Source organism: Bombus huntii, chromosome 11 (genome assembly GCF_024542735.1).
Source record: "Bombus huntii isolate Logan2020A chromosome 11, iyBomHunt1.1, whole genome shotgun sequence".
Classification (NCBI taxonomy): domain Eukaryota; kingdom Metazoa; phylum Arthropoda; class Insecta; order Hymenoptera; family Apidae; genus Bombus; species Bombus huntii.
Window position 1 is genome coordinate 12429714 of NC_066248.1, and position 24834 is coordinate 12454547.

Here is a 24834-nt window from a genome sequence, read left to right on the forward strand (position 1 = left end):
CGTCACGACTATCGACAGTTCTGTGATTCCTACAATCTTCGTTCAATCAATATCTATGGAATCGTTTCTTGGACGTAATTGTTCGATTATTGCCAATTATTGCATTCAAATTTTCGTACATATAATCAGGCAAAATAATAAACGTCTAATTCAAATGTTTAAAAACCAAAATATTTCATTTTTCAGGCATGGGGCTTAGACTTTCCGAAATTTAAGTGTTAAAGCAGATGAATCGTTTTCCGAAATCAATATTCACATCTGACAATTTAAACCGAGCGTCTCTTTAAAAATATTCAATATATTCAATGGAAAATTCCAAATTCTATTTTCTTTTACATCGACATTAACAATCAAATATAATTAACATAAAAAGAAACATTTTCCAATCTGTGAAAAAAATGAAAGGTCACCTTTTGCAAATTAAGGTCACCATCTAGTAGAAAAGAGTTTCGAAACCATATGAGAACGTTCTCGAATTTCCCAGGCACGTCGATAAAGAGATTTTCTACGCGAGTCATGTGCGGCGTGCACAGTGCTGACCTCGCGCAGCAACCATGAGAAATATACAAAGCTCATTGCCGGATTCGGAGACATGAATGCGTGGATCGCATACAATATCGGATGAAAAGGGAATGGCCGCTGCGGCACGATCTATCCCCACCAAAAACGCTGAACACCTGAGCGTCCCTGGGGGCAGTTCAGGAGGAACAGTCATTATTGCGCCAGTATAACATTCGCTTCCAGTTCTCTTGAACGAACCATCGAGTTTTCGAGACATCATCCACGAGATCACGATACGGGCGTGCTCACGATCGCCACGTTTCCTCGGTTCGTCGTTACGGAAAAGCAAAAACCGCGTGGTCGCCTCGAAACCGTCCCATCATTCGCTGAACGCGCGCGATACGATGAGATTGTTCTCGGCAAATAACGAAAATGTGACGTGAGATTGGCCTTAAGAGAGCCTTGGCAAGAACGTGACACGTTTCGCAGTCGGTCGTTCAGTGTGGCACGCACTCTGCCAAAATGCCAGTGAGAAGGACCAATTTTCACGCGTTCACCAGTGCGCTTGTGTCGATACTGTTCTTGGTTCTGGTGGCGCTTCGCGTCGGCCAGGTAAGTTTGGCAATGTCCAGTCACGAAGTTCTACGTACAACACATTTTGCAACGATTTCTTTTATATTGTCAATAAATGAAGTACTTCACGAAATATTCGTAGCTGTTTTTATTGAAATAATTTTTATTTGCAAAATACTTTTATGTTACGATACATTATTAATCGATAGCCGAAGGAATCTCTCCATAGATGCGGATGTTTGGAGATAATTTCGTTTGAATCTTAATGATTTTTTACCCCAATCATATTACGATTGGTTTCTTGGATAGATAAGACCTCAATATCCGATTACTTTAAACAACTTTTATGAATTAAGTATTAATTAAACTTTTGTGGACCTTTTTCTCAATGTCCCCATCGAGAAGTACATTATACCCGCCGGAATGCAGGCTTGATGCAGTTGCTCTGTTACCTGTATCACTGTCGTTTATTCATCTGTGTATCGACACGAGTTAAGATCAGCGGTACGCAATCGTCGTTGGACAAACAGAATCGCGGGAAAATAGAAGTGGAATCGAAATGGAAGATGACTGTTCTTTATCTTGCTGGGATAACGCGAGATACATATAAACGCACATTCGCCGACGATAAATCGCCGCGATCGAGTGCCGAGTCTCCAGCTGACTCATTCATCTCGCGCAAATACACTCCCGTCGCTTCTAAATCGGTGTCACTGACGTTTAACCGTTAAACAAATTAGATAAATGTACAATAAGCTGCAGTCATAAATCGGTCGTTATCTAACGATTCCAATAATTTACTAAAATCTTCGTCTATCATCTCATTAGGAGAATTAGGAAAAACTTCAAGGATCCACAAGGATTGAACGGTACTCGAAAGTAGTATCACGAAACCGTTCATGAAAAAAGCAGATTGCTTAGGCATTCGCGTGCTCACCACGCAATACGATATGATACAGTAATCTATCGGCAAGTAGGTACGCTAACGGCCGCAAACGTAGCCTTTCCACATTGTTTCGGTAAGAGCGTTGCGCTCCCTCGCCGAGAAAAATTCAGATAGACCGGCTGGAGCATGGCCAGCTTCGTTGGTTTCTGCGAGAACGCGATACAGGAATGCATGTCCAGCGGGAGGGCTGCATCGTTGGATGGCACGGTTCTCTGTGTCTCGTTCCAGTCGAAATATATCGTGCGTCGAAATGCCGCGGATCCTCTGGATCTGCCTATGACCAGCAAGAATGCGGGCTACCACGAACGCGGCCACGCGTGTGCGTGTATCGATGGGACGGGCATCGAATGCGTGAATTGCACAATTACGTGTGCTGGATAAAAGAGCGAACAAACGAACGGTGTGTATTTATGCGTGAATTGAATAGGAGATATAGAAACATGTTTAAAGCTCGTACCAATGGAATGTAAATACTGGGTGAATATGAAAAACATTAGCATTATTCATCTCTTCTCCTAAGAAAATGATTCTTTTTAGAGGTACCTTGATATAAAGGAAATCTTAAGCTATTCATAAGCGAACTTTCCATTATGGATAATGCAGAAGCGTAAGTTGCTTCTATAAGAAATATCATAATCTCAGGGTGACTAGATATTTGTCTGGACTGGTTCATAACGCGTACATAACGCCCGATGCAACGAACACCCGGTATGTATCGTGCAAACACGTACCGTTTAAGTGGGCAGTGAGAAACAATGATGCACACAGCCGCTCGGCCGTATACCACTCCTCGCGGACCGAACTTTTACTTAATTAAAAAATCTATTTAACAGGAAACTGGCCTTGCCTCATACGGGGTTATCTACGACGTAAATCGTAGATACAACTTGGCTTTGGTTCGAATCCCGCGCGTATAAATAGACCTTACTCTTGGGACCCTCTCCGTGAATCGAACGTCGTCTTTTTACGTACGCACAATTACGTTCGTGTCAGCGGCGAGAAACCGCATCGGGGGGATACACAGCGAATGTTATCGAAATCGGCGATATACTCTGGAAAGCTTCGCCACACAAGAGATTCGAAAGCAAGTTGCGCAAGCTCGCAGGGAATTTTAATGGCGTTCGCCGGCTGTCGAGCTGAGTATCGGCGAATTAATTGCAAACGCTTGTATCGAACTTGCCAAGAACTTTAAGGCTCTTCTCATTTCTCTGCGATGCTTGTCAATCGAGGGCATTACCGATCATTCGTAATAGTAGGTGGCCTTATTAAAGCGTACGGCCTCGCGCTGATCAATTTACACAACGCCGCTTTATTAATATTTATGAGTTACCTTACCATATCACCGCGATATAGAACGTACGGACTCGATCTGTGACACGCCGAGGTGACAAGTTTGGGTTCGTTGAGCAATTATTTTGCGCCAGTTTCGCTATGCTCCTTGCGCGTGTACGCGCGATTGCGAGTCGCACGCTACCGTCTCGAAGAATAGAACGCAATAAACAAGGATAATCATAAAATCGCGCTAACGTTGCTTGATAATTCCACATTTTATTCAACAGATGTTTCAACGCGCATCATGTAATTCTAGCTAATGGTAACATACCTTATGGAATAATTCTTGTATGGTCGAATTATGATCCGATTAACCCTATGGAATAATTTTTGTATGGTCGAATTATGATCCGATTACGAGAATTTCCGGATGTAAAAACACTGTGAATACTAAGTTTGCTGTTTAATTTTATTAACTGTAAATTTTTGCACAAATCAGCAAAATTTCAGATTTTTGTTTCTATTAAAATCGTGCAGGTGCTTTTAGTAAAATTAACGCTAATTTTCATTGCAGCGGAATGAACATGAAAGCACTTGCATACTGGCAGTAACTGCAAAACCTGGATTATATCAGAAATTTTTATGAGATGAAAATATAAATAAATTTGTTTTCCTGCATAGTACAATAAAATACACATTAAAGTTTAACATGTAGTTTTCGTGAACAAATCTTTTTTTAGTGAGTTACATAGTACCAACTCTTTTCATGGCTCAGAGTAACAGATGTGTGTCACTACTGGTATGACTACATACGGTAGAAAAAGAGCGCGATCCTCTTAGTTAAATATTCAATCACGTTGAAATGACGCAACGCAAACTAGACATCGCCGCGTCGAAAGAAAAATCCATTCCTTCATCCTTGCACTCATCCGTGTGCGCGACATACCATTGCGCGTCCTCGAGAGCGACAGTCTCGCACAGAAAATCTTATGCTTCTCATATACCTATCTTATTTCTCAACGAGCAGAGGAATTCTCACTTTCCGCGAGAATTCCACGGGGCGCTCTGTGAAATCCACGATCACGCATGTACACTCAGCATCGTTCCTTCTGTGGCAATCGACAGAATTTAAAACGTGACGGCATCCCTCGCGTTTATTCCACCTTTGTAATCCTCTTACGTCGGACATTTTTCGTCGAGCAGACAACCGTGCGGGTTCGTAAATTCAGCCGTTTATAAGTCCACAAACTGTGATCAAAAATCACAGTCGGATCACAACTACAATGCTCCAACGATGACATTCTATCCATTTTTGACACGTTGGACTTCGTCTAAGACCTTGGACTTAAGGATTATATTTTCGTATTGGTTTCGTACTGCGTCTCCTTTTGAAATGAAGTTTAAAAGTTAAATCAAACCGACGGATTCGTAACTATGATAGTATGTGAATGTATAGATGTAACAATAAATACGTAGACATGTTATTGAAAATAATATTCTAATCGGTTAGCTTGATCATGCTGGTTACAAGAGCAGTTTGACGAATTAGAATATCAAATCTTAACTAGATGCAATAATATCGGAATGGTTTCTTCGGAAATGTTCCATGGTTCACCGAAGGCATGATGCAACGCACAATTAATTCTTACATGGTACATATTACTTACGGTCGATCAATCGACAAGATTTTCAACGAATTCGTGCTCTTACTTGGGTCTCTTTGAACGAATTCGCTGGTCGGGTAGGAGGATGGGTAAAGAACGAGCAAATGTCGAAGGATTTTTTTCGTTTTGCTGCAGTGTAAGTGCACTGCCATATACAGAATCTTGTACAAAAACGGACAGAACCTCTGTTGTTGCATACTTTTCCTCTCATTGGCGTGTCCATTTTGGGAGAACGAGCACGGACCAGATAGCGTCTCTGCCTACGCCACAGGAGCGGCCTACGTTCGGCCGCGATAATATGTCTTTCGTTCGAGATTGCGAAAGGTACGAGAACGGGTACGAGAGGGTTACGAGCGCCGGGAGAATATCGACGATCCACCCAACGCATGGCTGGCTATAACTACTCGCAGCTGGTATATCATACGTTATATCTACATCGAAGATCAAACACGTACACACGACCGGCGACACGGAAGTATAACGCGTATTGTCCGATTTTAGACGACAGAAACATGTTCCAACGTTGCATATAAAATACTTTCTTTATTATGATAACAGTGAGATATCTATGGAGATTGGAGGTTTTGTAACTAGGATATTTCTCGGTTCTCCTGGTTGATTACATGACACGGTTCTTCGTTAAGTTGGACTTATTGAGGTAGGGCTATTTCGAATACGGGTTCCACGGATTTATATGAATTTAGTTCAAGAATAACTAAGGAGAAGTTCTATGTGTTTGGAATAAGTGTAACTGTAATTCTAATTGTCAGATGTTCAACTAGTTACGAGAAAAGCATGTTTGGAATTTGGAAGAATTTGAATTATTGAAGAATGATGATGTGATAATAAGTTATTCTACATGACTGACAAGAAGTGTGACCGAAGTGAGAATGACGATAATAAGGTTTCAAATTTTTGAACAATTATGTCAAATGTTATTAGTATAGACATATGAGCCATGTTATAGAATTTTTGTTGAATCATTTCATTTTCTCATAACTGATTGACTACAAACAAGTCCAAAGTAGTTACAGATTCTTATAAATTATTCAACATTATTACTTTACTAAATTTCGTTCAAATTAATGAGGATCACATCTGAAGTAGAATTAATGTTCGAATTAGTCAAATCAAATATGTATGAGTTTGCATCACCTGCAACACACTCTGATTACCTAAATCCAGTTGAAGAAATGAAATTTGTACAATCTTGATTAATTACGCTATTACGCTTTAAAAATGTTGTGGCACTCAGATAGCTGGACCAAATATGGCCGAACAGTTTATAACCATCATGCCAGTCTGGTCTTTTTCTCTGGCATCACTGCACTTTCGAACAGACTGGTACGAAGTTCTTTTACATAGGAATGCAGATGTTCGAGGCTATGGAAAGATACAGCGTTAACGCTGCGAGGCGTCGTTTTTTCATCGATTTGCATTGGTAAATTCTAGAATGATCTGGCCGCTGGGAATCACGCATCGTTTCAACGTTACGAGCTGCGCTGTGTATCAGAGCGAACGGAAACGGTGCTAATGATGACGCGTTCCAGCCACGGCGTGCATACTATGCATCGTACTACGTACAATACGCGATTTCACCGCTATTCCCGGCTTCATTATTTTCCCGCCTATCGAGATATTACTAAACGGCAATGAAAGTGAATATGTTTAAACAATGCTGTCGCTCATAATTCTTCATATATCATTTAATGCGTATAATGCGCGAAATTCATTTATTGATGAATCATCGCGATCAAAATTATAATCGTGAAAAGATAACATGGAGTGCCATGAACATATCTTTTTTTGCACATTGAAATTTCCTATCAATATATGTAAATTCAAAGCTCAATGATAATGGGTGTCTTACGGATTTATCCTTATTAGAAATTAAGAGACATTACGTGTGTGATTTTCTGAGCGACGTTATTTCTGAAGTAAATAAATCTCGAGACTATTGTTCTCCAAGTTTGATCAGTTCAGACGAAATGCAAGTGCGCTTTTTCCCAAAAACACGAGCATGAAATAATACATGACATCCATATTTATTTAGAGACTATGGGTTTCTAAACTTTTATAACTATGTACCACAGTACTGTGTTCATACTAAATCTTATCTACAATTCTCTCAACTTAAGTATATCGTCACTTGCACCATCTTCTCCTGATATTATCATTTCATTAGAACAAAGATTTGCAGATTTTTAACAAGATGTGCACCATATCTTTTGTTATGCTTCTTGGGTGGCAAAGCCCAAGACAAAGGAGCTTCGAGCTCTGAATATTCTCGGCTACGCCGCAATTAATTCTTTCTTCATCCTCATTCTCGTTTTCTTAATGCCAGCGATGCTGACAAATAAGCACCGCACCGAGTATTCGTCTTCCTCCTACGCCGCAAGGCCAGCAAAGCGTTAATACCTCGTTAAAATATTTCTCGGGAAGCGTCGTAATTAAAGGCGATCCACCTAGTCACACCTTCTATTACCATCGTGCAAATCGTTGGACAAACACGAGGAAATAGTCGTGTAATTAATGCCTCGACTACTGAATAGATAACGATATCATTCCAAATATGAGGAACTGCAATGGTAAACGAAGTAGATACCAGAAGCAAAAGCTTCAAACAGATACAAGAAAACGCATTTTTTTTAATTTGATAAGTTACATTATCCGTTACTTACAAGCTATGAACTTTCAGCGTTTATCACATTCAGAAATTTCAAGGAAGTATAAATAAAGTGTATTGGATTGGGTAAATTTATTTATTTGTATTTTACATTTCCATCTCTTTCAATCACGGCGTAATTAGGATTTATCATAGCGATACTCTTAAAAGCTCGAATAAATTAATAAATCGTTTACCATTCCAACTTCTCAATTACCAAACAATTTTAACGGCACCCAGCAACTTTTACCATTTTCTAATACCGACTCTCTTGTAATAGGATCAGTAGTTATTTCTTCGTCATTTTATATAGCGATAAAAATGCTAGATCGTTAAATCCTCGGATGAAAAACCGCATATTTAATATTACCACCGTCGGTGGAGAAGACTCGCTCGTTCCCAACCGGAGGAACACTGCCACAAAAGTTCGATTCTCTTGGTTCGTGGTTTCACCGGTGCTTCCTCGACTTCCAGATAGGATTCACGGACGCTTACATCTTTACGACAATGCCATTTCGTACGCGGCGAGATGTGTTGCCAGCGGACGGTCTGTGCACGTACACGTCGAACACAAAGAGAACCCGGGGTACTGCACACGAAGCGTGAAGAACGTACCTCTCCGTCGATTTCGTCCTGGCGTCGCCCTCGGGAGAACTACGGATATAAATCACGATCTCCACTGACGTGGCTGATTTGCCGACTGCCGTGGGCAAACCTATATGACTGCTCCATGGATCGAACCATGTCAAGTGTTTAAACTACCTATGGGCTCCGGTCCACGGAACCCAATGTGGTACCAAGGGGAGAAAAGGGATACGGAGGAAGAAGAAAGGCGAACGTACAGAGCGTTTCAGAGGTGGAATTGTAAAGTTTTGGAGGATATAATACGAATAATGATGCTTAATTCATAGGCGGTAGATATCGTGGAAACGTCTGTTTGAAAGATTATACGATTGAAAATCAGAGAAAAGGGATACAGATTGAGAGGAAAGACGAACGTAGAGAGTATTTGAGAAAAGGAGTTGTAAACTTTTGAAAGATACGAGTAGTAATGATCCTCAATCTATAGTTATCGAATAGATATCATAGAAATGTTTATTCGAAGATTATACGATTCCTCGTACCAACTGGTTTCTGCGAGTAATATAAACGTATCTGTTAGATATGCGAAGAAAGTGTGAAGAATCAAATGCATCATAACTGACTAAAACGCGTATTCTCTTACAGGTCATTTATATTAGTATAAACAGCCAACTTTTATACGCATATTTGCCATGATCCACCCTTGTTTAATCATAGATACTGCAATTTTCATTTCAGTGACAACCAAGTTAGCTTTGAAGCAACCTGTAAAACCACGAATCGTACCCCTCGAATTCCCTCGGTTCTACCGTTCGACTCGAAATCGAATTCACCTGGGCTCTGAATTCTTCATCGTTTTCTGGGAAACGAGGTAGAACGGCCCAGACTGCCGCATGAAATCACGCCGCTGTTTTAATGTCCCGTTCCTCCAGCTATGCACTTCCTTCTTCATCGGATTCTTGCTGTTCTCGTTCTCCTGTTCGACGCCATTATCCATCGGTTAGCTCATCGGCTTATGAGTCGACGTTCCGAAGGACAATCGTCGGAAACGTATCGCTACGTCGGATCTCCCGTAAATTCTGTGTCCCATCGAGTTTCGATACCTTCTTTATTTCGTATTTCCTTTCACGTGGCGTCACCCTTTGCAATCGAATCGTTCGTTGGGTACCGTAAAATACGCCAGTATTCGCCGCGTACGGAATCGTTGTTCTGCTGGAACAATAAACGCGCGCCGTGTGTTGACGTTCGCAAACGTAATGATACCGTTTCGCGAAAGATAAACGGCACAGTTAAGAAAATAGTATCGGAGCAGATATTACTCCGTCCCGTTGTCATACACACACATTATCCGTGTTGTGCGAAATTATTGAAACGTTTTCATCCAGCTTTGTACGCTTGTTCCTTCGAATGTTTGGGTACTGTCCTTATGTGCAATATAGTAATTTAATTACGTTGTAGTAGAAAATTCTACACGTCAAAAAGATATCCATGAAATTGATGGAACATATTCTTTTCTATACTTGGCAATTTTAAATGAAAATTCATGAAAGTAGATTTTTGATAATTAGATGTGAATGTTTATGTGTATTTATTACAGGTTTATGAAAAAATGTACAGTGACATATTAAATACAGTGATTGGAAGAAGTAATTCAGAATGAAATGTGGAATTTGCTAAAAATATGCTTCACTGCATAATAAGGATACGTGCAAATATTTCTTGTAACCACTTCATAGAAGAACATATAAAATACTTGTTATAGCATGTGGTAGATAAAATAGATCTCAATCTTCCTTTAATGTAGGTGGACGTATGAATTTACATAGACATTTGCAATCTTGTGTCCATAGTTACTTAAATTATTCAGTATACTGCTATACATTTCGAAAGATATCGTAAATTCGAAGCTTTTAAAACATGTTCTTGTGAAGTATACCTAAAAGCTAAAGGACGGTCGTTTAGAAGTAAACTAGTTAATTTACAAATAAACAACAAAATAAATATAACAACTCGAAATCGAGTGGTTAATGAAATAGTGCATTTAACTTCTTAAGAACAATTTCGAAAGATTTATGTACAGCGCTCCTGTCTGGAAGTCAAGGCTTTCGAAGCCACGGGAGCATCGATTTCGCCACGATACGATAGCTGGACCAGTGACCTCAACCGGTCATAAAATCGAGCGTAGTTTTGCCTTTTTGCTTTTAAATTTCGTCGCTTTCACTTTTCGTCATACTTTTCCGTCTGGCCACTGGCTGCGACTCTGTCTTGCTCTTCGACGAACCCTTTCCTTCGTAATGTTTCTCTCTCAAGACGACGAGAAACGCTCGATCCCGTTTATTAATCGGAATGCGGCTCTGAGAGGAACGTCCAAGGCAGCACGCAATTCATATTCAGATTCCAAGTTGCAAACACGCCAACGAAGTTGTAGAAAAAATATTTTATAATTATGATCAATCATAAATAACATCCTTTTTAAATCATTTCTTTTATTCTGACTATGTATTTGAATAATTTGATTTGAAATGAATATAAAATTAATGATGATAGATAAGAATCTAGCAATTTCTAGCCATTTTAGATTCTGATAAGAAAACTGGAACTAATTGCAACAATATCATGATATTTTAATAATTTAATCGGCTTGATGAGTGGCTAGCGACAGAGTAGCAGAAGTTGCACGTGAAGATGAAATATGTATTAATTGCTATGCTTTTATTATGCTTGCACGAACTGCTTAAACTCGATGTAGAATTAATCACAACGAAAGAGAGAGAGGCTCCCTTTCTTGGAATTCCGATAGAAGCTGTGGAAACATACGTTATTTTCATTTCAGTGGTTTTATATTCGACGCAGGCTTAACGGCGCGACGTCGGAAAGTATCCGATTTTCTTTACCCAGACACAAAAAGATGATTCTCTTTCAATCTGTCTAATGAGTTATCGTTGAAGATTAAGCAACCATACAGTCAGCCGCGATAAACGATCCGCCGTTGATACAACAATTTATTAATAAGCATACCTGGTTCCGAGCGTAAGTCTACGAAATTTGCAATCGTGTCAGAGATTAATTAAAACCGCGTAGAAAAGGCTGTCGAGGTACCGAGGTTCTCTGGGCTTTATTCGCCATGTATCGTTCATTTTAATTTCTTCCATGTGTGCCCGCGATTATTAAAGAAGAGCTGCTCGCTCTACGAGAAATTACATCGACCGCCGCCGCTGTAAGATTTATTAATTGCACCGTACGTACGTTCCTCATTCAGGTTTTAACAGTTCAATTAAAAACAGCGATAACTGGACTACGATATTAACATCGACCTCATCGATTAAATTCCATATGATTATACAGAATTTGTATTTCGCGTGATGCTTCATCGTTCAAAAGTACTCGGACACTTGCTTCTTTATATTATAATAACTTTGCATAATAGCATACTATGGCACTATCGAACTGATTTTTAAATATACTATACGCAATAATTAAATTGACGTTTGTAATTTTTAAAATTGTTGGAAATATTTTGGTACCTCATGAGCTTATTGTTCTTAGATATTTTAATTTGTGAATTTTGATTTACATTAAGAAAAACTTCCTGGTTAAATGAAAAGACTTCTGACGTTAATGCAAGGGATGATATTATAAAATATAATATTAAATATATGCAGATATATACAGATATATACAGACATACAGTAAATAGCAAAATATATTATTTCTATCTTTCAATGGGTAATTTAAATCTACGATGTGTTAGGTAGTAAACACTGCTTCTGATGATTAATTCATCGTTAACTTATATTCACTTCCAATTTCAAAATTCATTTTGATTAAATTCACCATCTTATTTTGCCATATACATTTGAGTATTCTTTCTTCCTACAAATCTGCTGTATAAACGATCACGTAGTATATGCGTTTGCATATACGTGTCTATTATATTAAACTGGCGCCATAGTTCCTTTGTTCGTATTACGATAAAAAATCATTATGGTAAAAATTCACCCAGATAGGTAACATCGTAGATGTTGTAGGGAACAGCATCGGCATCCACCCGTTCAAACACCTTAACATTATTGAAACTTATCGTTTATCTATTTATCGACGCAGGTGGTGAAGGTAATAAGCAACGTTACTCTCGCGCCACGCGCGTTTTGTATAATCGTAATAATTTCACGCAATTCACTTTCGCCATTCAATAACACGCATGCAGAAAGCGTATAGTATACATCCATACACTGACCATTAGCCAACACCGACGTATAGTACCACACATATGTACACATAAATGCGTTCGCGCGATCTCTTGCGGTTATTAAACCTACGATACGCGGACATACGTGTGAATGTATTCATGACCGTGCGTGTGCATTTCTATTAGTCCGTAATATATACGATAAGAAACAAACTCGTTGCGAATCTCATCTCCGCGTTATTTGCACAAGGCGTAATCGGTTACTTTTCAGAAAGAAAGCGGATTCCTTGACGCGAAGATTTACGTAACTTAAGACGACAGAATCGATCGCTTGAAACACAATGACGCACGACAAAAGAGTAAAATAACGGAATACCATTAGCCACTATACAAATTTAACGTCTAACGTTTCATGGTATACTATACAAATTTCATAAAAACGTGACCGATATCCTATACGTATTGTCGAGAACGAAGGGGTGAAATCAATATTTTCCATCGTTAAAATTGCAAGTGGTAATAATACGAGGATCATATAGACATCGTTCGGTTTCAACAGAGCGAGCTTTATGGGCTGTTTTTCTGCCACAAGCAAACTGATTAGAGGAACGCTTATTGAAACGATTGTATCGTTCCTAACTACCAATGCAACCGATCATGCTGGCTATAAAAGTACATATATGTTTCTCTATCGAATTAACTCGATATCCATCGGCAGTGCTCGTGTTCAAATTTACAAGGTCTAACGAAGGTAACTCAATATATTACGCGCGTACACCACGTTCCTTTCATCGTTCCACTAATTGCGTCGAGTGCATCAAATATGCTTTCACTTGATGTTTTAGAAGAAAATCACGGAGGCTCTCTTTGAGCGCATTGTCTCGTGAACGACGCGGAACATAATAGAACGGAATGCGGGAGCTCTCCCGCGAGTCGAACGCTCGCTTGTACACAGAGCGGAATCTTCTGCGGATCGCACACTTTCACGTGTCCCGGCTTTTCTTTCGAACCGTTTCTACCATGCGTAAATTTAACAGACAGCGTGCCAGGGCCCGGTGCACACTCTGCTTTCACTTACACGCTTTCGGGTTTCGAGAGGATCGCGCTCCCGTAAAAGTGGGAGGAGATGACGCGCCCGCCCGATCAGATACCGCGAAACTTAAATTTACAATTACTTCCGACGATGATTAATCTGATAATTTCCGAGTCGAAATATTGAACGGACGAAAGCGAGTTTCATCTCTTACAAAGTGTCTTGTAGCTTTCGCGAGGCTCCTCCCAGTCCTTAAATATTACAAACAATTAAGCCAATCGTGGCCATTGAGGCCTTTTTATGAGGTGAGTTCCTTGCGATGCGGGTTTTAATTCATCGTTTTCAGCGAAGATTGCGTTGGGTTATGACGTTTCTTTTTGTAAAATGGGAACAATTTGGAAAATAGTATGGGCAAATGTTCAACATTTGAAATACTATTAGTATATGATAAAGCGATGCCACTTTTATATTAAATAATCTTATAGTTTGTAGTTGGCTTGTCTAGTAGTTCAAGTTAGTTACAAGATAATTTTAACAACAATATATGTACGAATATTTACGGTAAGATGGATAATTGTACATAGTTTTCTACATTTCAGGCTTCATTCGATAATTTCACAATCACGGTAACCAAACCTAAGTTTTGAACCCAATAATTTCGTAATTCTCAAAAATCGAACTTACTTTGAACAATGTACCGTGTATTTTGAAAGAACGACAAATATGTCTGTTCTCTTAGACCAATCAATCAAAACTACATCTTATGTTGATTTACGACAAAGAGGCTATAAAACCAATGTATATATATATAAATATTTACTGATGGCGAATGGTTCTTTATCGATGAGAAGGAAATCGAAGTTTCACCGAGTCCCCCTCTTAGAAATTTCTTCGAGGATCTTCCTTCTCGGAAGTCATTTGTCTGGTTGCGTACCGTTCGACATAACCGTTTTCCCTGAATGCTTCCGTGTAAACGGTCATTATTAAACAATGTGTGTGTTAAACAATGTGCCGTTAAACGTCCAGGCATAAAACTTGCCAAACGATCGGATCGCAAATTGTACGACGAAATGGTGAGCGCCATTTCTGGCGAAAATGCCGCTGGCTTGGGTTTCGGTGGACGTGAAAAAAAAGGAGAAAAGGAAAAGAACAGGAAGAAAGGGAAAAAGAAAAGAAAGAAAGAAAGGAGAGAAAATCGACGACACAGACGGTTAGACGAAAGAACCTGAAGAAGGCAGGGTCAATAACATACGTTTCGGCTGTCTCCTTCTTCCTTTTTCCTCGCAAGATAATTCGAGAGCTGGCTCGAGCCCTCTGGCCAAAGAATGCGCTTTCTACGTTGCATGTATCCAGCGTACGTGCAAGCAGTTCACATTGACAAACGCCTTAGAGCTCTGCCTGTAATAATCGTAAAGAAAAGGAACAAAAAGGAACGATACATCTGATAACGTCGTAATTGTTATATTAATGTCTGGTAGTCTGCTTTGTACGTAATTTTATCGTTCGAAGGTGTTGCATGATCGCCACGTTACCTTCATGGACGTATTTCTTCGTAATGATATAATTTATGCTTCGAACACGGCCCAACTGTATGTTAATCGGAAGTATGTGTTTTTCGGGTTTAATCGACCATGTAAATAAAGAATCATTTGGAATCATAGCTATAAACTCGAGCAGTTAGGGAAAGATTCTTAACAGACACTTCATAGATACCACGGATTTTCTTTCTAAGTGAAATCAACTTGTGAGATCGCTCTTTATTTACAAAAAAGGTGTTCGAATTCTCTACTAATTAATTCAGCGCTCTATAAAAAATAAACTTTCACAATGCATTTCTCATTATTGTTCTTGTTATGCTGTCGATGGTACAGACAAAATTAATTAATAACCAGTTCATTAAAATCACGACTCTACTTTCGACACACTGATATTTTAAGGCATTATATGCATATTTTAGCACGCTAATGTGTACCTCTTTTTTGTATAAGTTCTCAATCGTGCATCTTTGAAACGCTCTATACTTTCGAACGTTTAAAGAATGCAGGCAATGAGTGAGAAACTGATATATTTCCTTTTCAAGTTCAGGTTCCTGTGCGTTGGCGAACATATTGAGAGACAGAGAGTGTTTTCACGAAAAAACAATGGTACATCGAACGTGAAAGAAGGTCGGGAGGCATGTAAACAATTACTGCAAGTTGTTTCTTGAAACTTGCTTCCTCAGGAAGACCGGTGGCATTGTAAACGCCTGTAGTATATTACAGTTTGCGAGTGTGACACAGCAGCATTGTTCCACGGAGACGTGACTTCCTCGTATTTTTCAATTACTCGGCCGTACCACGTGCTGTTCCGCGCACATTTAGTATTTTTCCAGAGCTTCGTTATAACTTTCCGCTTGGAAGACTTGCCAGTGAATCAAAAAAGATCATCTCTGTTCTATGTACGGTATTTATTTCTACGAACGAACGACAGTTTTATAGCGATCATCATCGTTTTCAGAACGGAAGGACTCCATTTACTGGTATGAAATTTTAATCGGTGCTTGATTAAATGAATTACTGTCAATTGAATCCAATTAATTGTACATTTAATGTTTTTAGTACAAATAAAAAATCGTAGGTAGTAAAGAGAATCACTGAATTCCTATTATGCGAATTCCAGATACAGTGACTCACAAATATACTTGAACACACTGAACACAATAAAGACCTACCTGTACATACGTAATGAGACATTGAGAATAAAAGCGAACCACGATATTCAACAGATTGAGTAATTCATTGTATAAAATGGATGTGAGTAGAAAATATTCACTACAGTAACTGTTTTCGTTATGCTACCTGACGAAGGGTTTGATTTGAACAAACCAAATTATTTCATGTTTGTATGATTCATATAGCTTATTGGAATAAAGTTTTTAGGACAAAATTAATGATACATTACGTTAAGAAAGAATACGATTTATAATTAGTCTGCTTTTGCTCTCTCTGTCTCGTTTGATGATACATATTCAAATATTTTCGTGAGTCACTGCATATAAACTGTCTATTTTTCGATAGATACAAGTAAGTATCCACTGTGACCAAAAAAGGAAGAATTTGAAAAGTTTTAAACAACACCCCGGCCTATCCTCCGGCTACTTCTACGAACTTGGATCGAAATGTGCAATACGTATCTCCTACTCCTCCCGAAGAAACGATAAAAAGAATCGGAAATCCTGATAAACTACGGCCATCCAAAGAGAACAGTAAAACTTTCTTTCGAAACCCCTTTATCTCGAACAAGCAGAAGTTTCACGGTTTAGCGGCGGTGTGTACTCGAAACCCTATACCTATTCACGTATTTAATAAAAGCGATACGGCGAAGCGAAGGTTCGCGTATGTCCGACGTTTCGATAAGTCCGCCAATATATTTCATTCGATTCGGAAAAAATAGTCGCCGCTTCACAGTCGATACTATTCCGCCCTCGTTCCTGCGGCTCGCATACTTGCCCCATGGGTGTGTACTATCGGAATGTGTTGAAACATTGCGGCCACAAGGCGGTCGGATTAAATCTTGATACATTGCCGCTATCCACGCGTAAAATTCGCGCTCGCGCGAGCACACCGCGCGCGCGCGCTCTCGTGCACACACACACCTCTATGAAGATGTTGTTACACAGTTTCGCCTATATAGACGAAGCCGAAAAAATTCATTGATTTATCGACCGGGGTTTTGATTGTCGATAGCGTGCATTCTATCGTAGCGAATTACTAAGTGGCCACTTGCCCGCCACGGTTCCTTGTACATGAATTATTCTATTTCGTGACCGGCCGTCGCGCGTCCGCGCCGGCTAATTGTTGCTTTCCCCGTGGACGAGTAAAATCGCTCGTTAGCGAGTTACATCGATCGTTGATCCGTTCGAACGCCGCTTCCAGCCCGTGTTCCTCGTGTCCCACGCAAAATTCGCCAACAACCCGACACGTTCTAGATGTTATCTAACCAGCGCGCTAGCTCGGATCGCGTTAACTTTCGTTTATATAAGCAGCCGGTTCCGTGATGTCACCCTCATTTTCTTCTGCCCACTATTCTCGTCTCTCCGCTACCTGGACAAGGCACAGTGTTCAGCAATTGATTGCGTCACCTTAGACATCAAATGGGGAAGGGGGGCGTGTTCCATGGCGTGAGCACACGTTTTTTACGTCTCCAACGCAGGAAGAAAGCTATGCTCACTACAATGTCGACTTCAATTAACGTCTAGCACGCGACCATAGTTTCGCGTGAATCCACCAGAGGAGATGTATAAAAGATTTCGTGTAATATCAAATGTTGCGTGCATTTACGACCCGCCCAATGATCGTGAATCATAGTAATTACGCACATATCGTGATTCTCCTTACGATCGTAGAAATTAGAAAAGACCTCTGCGTTTCTTATAACGATGCAATGGTAGAGCCGTGTCCTTCATTGGAGCTCGTCTCACATTCGAAGCCTCGAGGACCTCTGGTCTCGTTTCTTCTCCTGCCGGCCTCTTCTTGAAGTATTCGTTAATTGGAGCTACCGTATCGATTACGTAAAGCCTCGGGTCTCAACCGTATACTCGCAATCAGCCTATAATTAACGCATTCCCTTCTCCTGCAATCGCAAGTCTCGAGAAAATGAATTCGTTGTTGTTTGCAATACGACTGGCAAATAGATAAGTAGGCTAAACGTATAACTGACTATAACGAAATAACAAGTCTAAGATCACAGCTAACTTAGCCAAGGTATATTACGAAAAAACGAACGATCCACGAGGATCGCGTTAACCAATGGAACTAATCGTTCCGAACGAAAGAAGTTGGCATAAAAAGAAATTCGGAAGGATGTCATTCGTCAGTGTCGAAAGGAAGACAAAGGCGGTCTGAGTTTTGGTATTCTAAGGATAATAGAATATAGACGGCGAACGAGATAGGGATACCATAAGCATGCAGAACAGAGACCGAAAAAGGAGCAATCAGTAAAACGCAAGGACGCGCGTATACGTTACCATGTCGTGTTCTCATAATCGATTAGCCGTTCGCGAAGAGGAGGAATCCTTTTCTGTAACCCAACACGTCTCTGATCTTTCTCTCTTTCTCCGCGGAGAGAGGCCACTGAAGCATTTAGGACCGTTGGCCTTGCAACCGCCTACGTTCCAGACCTTTGTCTCGCTTCCAAGAGACTCGATGCTTGTCGCGGTGGCATCTCTTTCGCTCGTCTCTAGCTCGGTTCTATTTTATTGTTGGCGTATATCCGTCTGGCACTTCTGGACGTACTTATATGTATACATGTCTACCATATACCGTGGCAAGAACGTGGTGAGGCCACATGAAATTGAAAGTTAGCGTGGGTCGATAGCTGCCGCCCAGACCGGTCCAAGTTTACTTGGGCATTAAGTTAGCGATTGGCACGAGAAAATATCACCGATCTTTCGTTATGACTCAAGAGCTTCGATGGGTATGCATGGCCGAGCAAAAACTCGTGAATTTCGATCGTTTTCTATAGGGGTATCCGGCACATAATTCGCCATGGTCACGAGAATTCTTCCCCTTGTCTGATTGTAATTAATTAAATAATTTATAACCACGAGACGAACGGTGGACGCTTGAGGCCTGGTATGCGATCTTTAAAGGGCAAGGGGCAATTAACTGAGTATAATTAAAGCTGGCAGACTAATTAGCCTGGTATGTTAATATTAATTGTGTCTTGGTTCATTTTTTTGTATCTTTTACAACTGCGATTCTCATGATCCAACTGTTGCAATCTTCAGCTGTCGATATATCTGTACTATACGCAAATGTTGGAAAACGAAAGTGGAGAAACGAGCTTTACCAGCGTGTCTTCCTTCAGATTGAAAATCGACCATCCCGATGAATATATATTTTGATATTCGTTTTCACTGCCTATCTTTGCAACAGAGTAGAGAATATCTTTGTACTGTTATATTCTAGTTGCAAGTGAATCTCTTAGAAACTAAACTAATCAATTACGTTTCTTTTTCTTAATTCATTAAATTCATACATGATAAGTATTCAACTCTAAAAAAACCAAAGATTGATTACTATATGCAGAAAATAATTCTCAATTTGAACATAAATTTCAAAAAATAATATTTGTGGTACCATCGTTCTTCTTTACCTTCCAATATATGGAGTCGATTAGTATGGCCCCTGGCTGACCTAGATATCGCTTAGCGTTCATCGAAAAAACTACCGTAACAAACAAACAACTTTAGTAACCATCTACAGTAGTTGAATTCGTTATCAAAGTCTCACTCGATCAGGCTGTTTGCTGTCAAAAGTCAATGTAATTCTTGTTCAATCGCAGGTCACCGGACAATTATTGGACACGGAGTTTCAACCGACGGTTACAGCAACATGTAAAGCCGGCCACATGACGATACGAGTGAACCTGAATCAAAGTTTCGTGGGAGCTATTCATGCCAGAGATTTTCGGACGCCGCAATGTATGGCGCCCGGAAACGGCTCTACACACGCCACGCTCGCCATTAATCTTCTCGCGCCTAAAGGCTCCCCGGATTATTGTGGCGTTTTGGTAAACAACGTAAGCGATCTTTTCCATTTCTATGATTAAACCTCAAACACATACTGATACCACTTCTCAATGTGAAAAGATGTACTTGTTGAAACAAATGCTTTAAAATCGAAAAGTAAGGTCAGATAAGGCAAATGCTCAATTTACTGTCGCATTTTAAATTCGTTCTTGATCTTCAGATATTACGAAACATTCTGTATAACTATGCTTGCGAAACGATATCACAGAAATATCAGAATAGAACACCGCGTTCAACTCTTATTACTTCGGCCGATAACATCAAGAGACTCTATTCGTTTGGTGGAAAACGTCGTCCTTCATTAAACGCGCTCGCAACAAATTTCCCTTAATCCCGTTGTAATTCTTGCAGGACACCGAGGAACGGTCCATTCCTATCGCGGTAAGGATACACAAGACGTTAGAGCTGGCGGACGATAAATTTTACGTGATCACGTGCGGAAAAGCTGGATTCAAAAACGCCAAGTACATATCACAGTTTATTAATATTATCCTGTATCTCGGTGGAATCGCCAGCAATCCACGAGAGTGGATTGCTACACAGAAAGACTTTAATATCCTAACACGACACGTTAATTTCTTTGCTCAGAAACGAGACCTCGCTAGTATCTTTGCGCCTTTTGGACGGAGGCCACAAAGTGCAAGAGGCTATTTATGGTCACAACTACACTTTGCGTGCGGAGATCTCGCGACCAGATGGTTCGTACACAGCAACTCTTACTCTGTTTCACTCCCTACGTTTAATTGGAATTAACGAGCACGCGTAGCGCGTGAACGCGCGGCCGCGTTCACGCGTTCTCATCGATCTTTCTCGTTTGCAGGAATGTACGGAATCAAAGTAAAGTCCTGTTTTGCGTTCAACAAACGAAACAGCAGCGTACAACTGATCGACGATAAAGGGTACGTTTTACATCCACCCCGTTTATCTTCATTTGTTCGTCCTCTAGGACGAATTCATTTATCAAAATCGTTCGTGTACCTATAAAGTTTGTGGAAATCTAATCTATAATAGTTACGTAAAACTGTCGATTACTTTTGTCGAACGGATCAATGATAATTCCAACAGAGTTACATAATCCCGATATGAATTTTACGCGATTCAAGCTGTCACGGCTGTGATCACGATCATAACCAGTTGCGTAACGTTCATTTTCCATGACAAAGGTGTCCCGTAAAGGCTCGGGTCATGACGAAATTCATCTACGATCGAAACACTGGCCTGGCGGATGCGACATTGTTCTCGATGTTCCGGTTCCCTGACAGTCCGCAGGTGCATTTTCAATGTGACATCGCCGTGTGCAGAGGTAAACTGATTCGCTGAATGATTTCCGATTACGGCCTGCTTCGATCTGGGTTACAGCGTGCCGTTCAACTCGGTTCGGCAATTAACATATACCCTCGAAACTTTCTTTGGACGTTTAGTAAACGCGTTATTCGAACGGACACCGACAACCATAGTCGTATCGCGTCTAGGTTCGTTCGATTACGCTTCCTACTTTGCAAGAAGAGATTTCAGAACGCTTTCCTCGCGGTGGTCGAGCGAGTGTCGAACGGTAAATAATGCGTCGTAATAGATAACAGGTGAAACGTAAAACGGTTTATCTTCTTTTCCACCAGGAAGCTGCGGTATCCCCGTTTGCGAAGGCGATAACGAGGAAGATATAAAGGGAGCGTCCTTAATTAATGGGCAAAGCGTGAGCGGCGAGGAAGGAGTGCTCCTAGCCGGCACGAGCGTGTTCGTTCTTGACCCTGGTCAAACGCCATGTAAATATCACGCCATACTTTTCATACTATACCATCGCTTCCTGCTTACTCCGTGGATAACACCGCGTGATTATACTCATACCTCCTACTTGAACTCCTACCTCCGGAGTTGAATTAATTAGCCACCACGCAGCAGGTTCTCCATTTCGACGAGATTCTCTGTTCTCAATTTTCCACAGGAGAGGTTTCTTATAGTTGTTAACGCGGTACTTGTTTCATAGCCGTTCAGACATTGTACGAGGATGGCAGCGTTCACCCGTTATGGCTGCTGTGGCTGGCAGTAGCTCTTGGCATTCTGTTCCTCATCATGCTGATAATCAATATATTCCTCTGCTCCGCGATGACCTGCAGCTGCACCAGGACGGACATTATCGAGAAAGAGCCATCGATTATCGAGGACTACGATCCGTATCGTAGCTGGCATGGCTCCCAATACGGCTCGAGGTTCGATTTTATTTCTCATTGGAACGACGTTTCAGATCATAAGAACACGAAGACGAAAGATTCCTTGAAATTCCACGGAACTTGTAATTAGCCCGAAGGCGAAAGAGATTCTCTTTTAGTGCGGAGTGTAATTGAGATGTTTAGAAAAGGAGGATTCGAGGAATTTGCGTGCTTCGAATTGATTGAAACACGGTAGTGAATTCTTTGGATCGATTGCTAGCTTGTTGAAGGGAAATAATGAATATTGCTCGCGTGAGCTAAACGAGCATATGAAATACATAGCGAAGAAAAAATACTTCTTTCTTTTCAAACATATTTTAGTCAATTTAGTATTGCTCGTGAAACTTGATGCTACTTCGTACGTCATATTTAAAAAATATTATGGCCTTTAATTATTATATTCAAAGTGACTAATCGTCTACGTGTTTGATTTATCAACGCATTGTCATCAAGATTATTTTTAGCAACGATCGAACACTCGACTGAATCATTGCCTGTGTTTAGGTACTCCTTAAACGGGAAGCAAGGATATGCTTCCGGAGGATCGACGATGAATTCAACCAGGTCGATATCGACGAACAGCGATCACTACGCCATAGTCCATTCAAGGCCAGGAAGCAGATATTCCGGACCAGGTCAAAAGCATCATCACCATCACAGAGGGCCGCCGTCGAACATCGGTTCGCACTATTCTGGAAAATAATATTCATCAAACTTACATATATAACGAAAAAAGAAAAGATGGATAGAACAAACTATCATTTTGATTAATATTTCGAACATAATTGAAGCTCTTCTATAACAACGCAACCACGCGTAACGGGTATCTAGATTTGATAGAGTCATTGCTCACACTGTTCAAAGACAAACTACACGAATATCGAGATAATAGACAATGGTTGATCCTTGACTCGAAACAAAAGCATACAGACGCGTTGCAATAATATGCTTGATTATATTCTTAACAAAGAACAGTAATGAACACTTACACTGTTTGGGAATTTTTTTCGCGTTAAGGATTGACTTACGTATAGCTTGATACGTCCTCAATAGTTACTACTAATATATGATACACTTAGTTCGCAATTCCTGCCTTCAAAGAGTATTTTTGTATTAATATTCAACTATCGTCTGACTCGTACTCCCGTTTTCTCAAAAAGGCAGGAAACTTGAGAAAGATCAAATATTAATTTGTACGCGGATTCTACAATGAAATAACACATTTCATTCGTAGGTATATCGAGATATGGCAATCCGTTCCATTTACTTTTAGTATCTCTGTACGAGAGAAGGTTCTTCAACTAGATCGTATATGTATCATATGATAGTCATAAATATAGGTATTTAGCATTCTTTTTTACTATGTTGCGTAATATCTACTTAATTAAGATGGAATTACACGAACGCTTTTGTACATAAATTCATTAATCAGAAACATCATCCTTTGTCCTAGCGACGCGTAGGAACGTTCTTTCGTGCGCATGTATGGTTCTCGCACCGTTCAACTAGAGGTATTATCATCATGAACAAAATTTGTATTTTGTATAAAGAAAAGAAAAAAAAATCTACGAATTCTGGAAAGTAGCTGGAACAAAGAATGTAGTAACTTGAAAATTAATCTGTCGCGGACAACAAAATAAATTTTGCATTTTGTACAAAGAAAGAAGCAAGAAAATCTACGAATTCTAGACAATGGAACAAGAAATAGACTTAGAGAGTCACTTCGTTTTTTCGTTGACACGAATTTTTATTGTTACAGCTCAATGAAACATTCCATGTTCAACGAGTTACAAGTATATGCCTTTTTAAATACAGTAAAAATGTAGAAAAAGTTTCTGGAAACGTTTATTCTACCTGGACCCATTCAAATCTGCAATTTTCGAACGATGCTAAAATTTATTCCACGAATAAGATTTCGTTTTCATAGAGAGTAACGTTTCGAATTCAATGGATGCATAAGTATGATAAATTCCCTTTCTATCAAGCAGACGATGCACAAGTGAATGAACGCTGGAGTGAAACGTGGATCGCGTGACTTACCTACTTTACAAAGAAAATCAAACGTTTTGAAATATTATAGATGCAGTTATTCTGTAATTAAATCTGTACGTGTTCTCGTAAGATGGTATTATCAGTAAAAATATGCGACACCGGTTGTTGGGGTGTGTTGCATACCAGTCGTTCATGAATACATCTAGTCACGTAAATACGCACGTACATTATTCGCTTTGTCATACTAAATACCTACTTCATGGGGGACGAATACGATACTGCATTATGGTAAACTGCAGTTAACATATCTAAAGTTTCAGATTTATAAATGATAACTAATATATAAATAATAAATAGGTTACGGACATTTATGCAGATTCGTGCTTTTGTAAACCCAAGCACTACTAAATTTTACCTATTAAGTATTGTTATAATGAATATTCTACTTTGGATATTTCATATATTTTTGTTTATTGCCTGCATTCTGTGTATCTTTATATCCTCAAATTTCTCATAAATGCATAAAATTCCGACAAATTTCTGCAGATTTATCTTTAAATAAACGCAAAGAAATGGAATATAAATAGATATTTGTTTCACCTACTAAATACATATTACAATGAACATTCTATTTTCAAT

The 24834-nt window shown here is 39.8% G+C and overlaps 1 protein-coding gene across 1 annotated transcript; it reads left to right on the forward strand.

The window, feature by feature from the left end:
• Window positions 1-693: 693 nt before the first annotated feature.
• On the forward strand, window positions 694-24037 carry LOC126871157 (uncharacterized). Its single transcript, XM_050629634.1, has 9 exons — window positions 694-1113; window positions 19750-19986; window positions 20348-20460; window positions 20585-20694; window positions 20817-20895; window positions 21160-21299; window positions 21613-21759; window positions 21981-22203; window positions 22708-24037. The coding sequence occupies exons 1-9, from the start codon at window positions 1024-1026 to the stop codon at window positions 22904-22906; spliced, it is 1338 nt and encodes a 445-aa protein (XP_050485591.1). The 5' UTR covers window positions 694-1023; the 3' UTR covers window positions 22907-24037.
• Window positions 24038-24834: the final 797 nt, after the last annotated feature.

Coding starts and splice junctions, on each gene's coding strand:
- LOC126871157 (XM_050629634.1), top strand. CDS start 1,024: ATGCCAGTGAGAAGGACCAATTTTCACGCGTTCACCAGTGCGCTTGTG. Junction 1,114..19,749: donor TGGCGCTTCGCGTCGGCCAG/GTAAGTTTGGCA, acceptor GTTCAATCGCAG/GTCACCGGACAATTATTGGA. Junction 22,204..22,707: donor GGCTCCCAATACGGCTCGAG/GTTCGATTTTAT, acceptor GCCTGTGTTTAG/GTACTCCTTAAACGGGAAGC.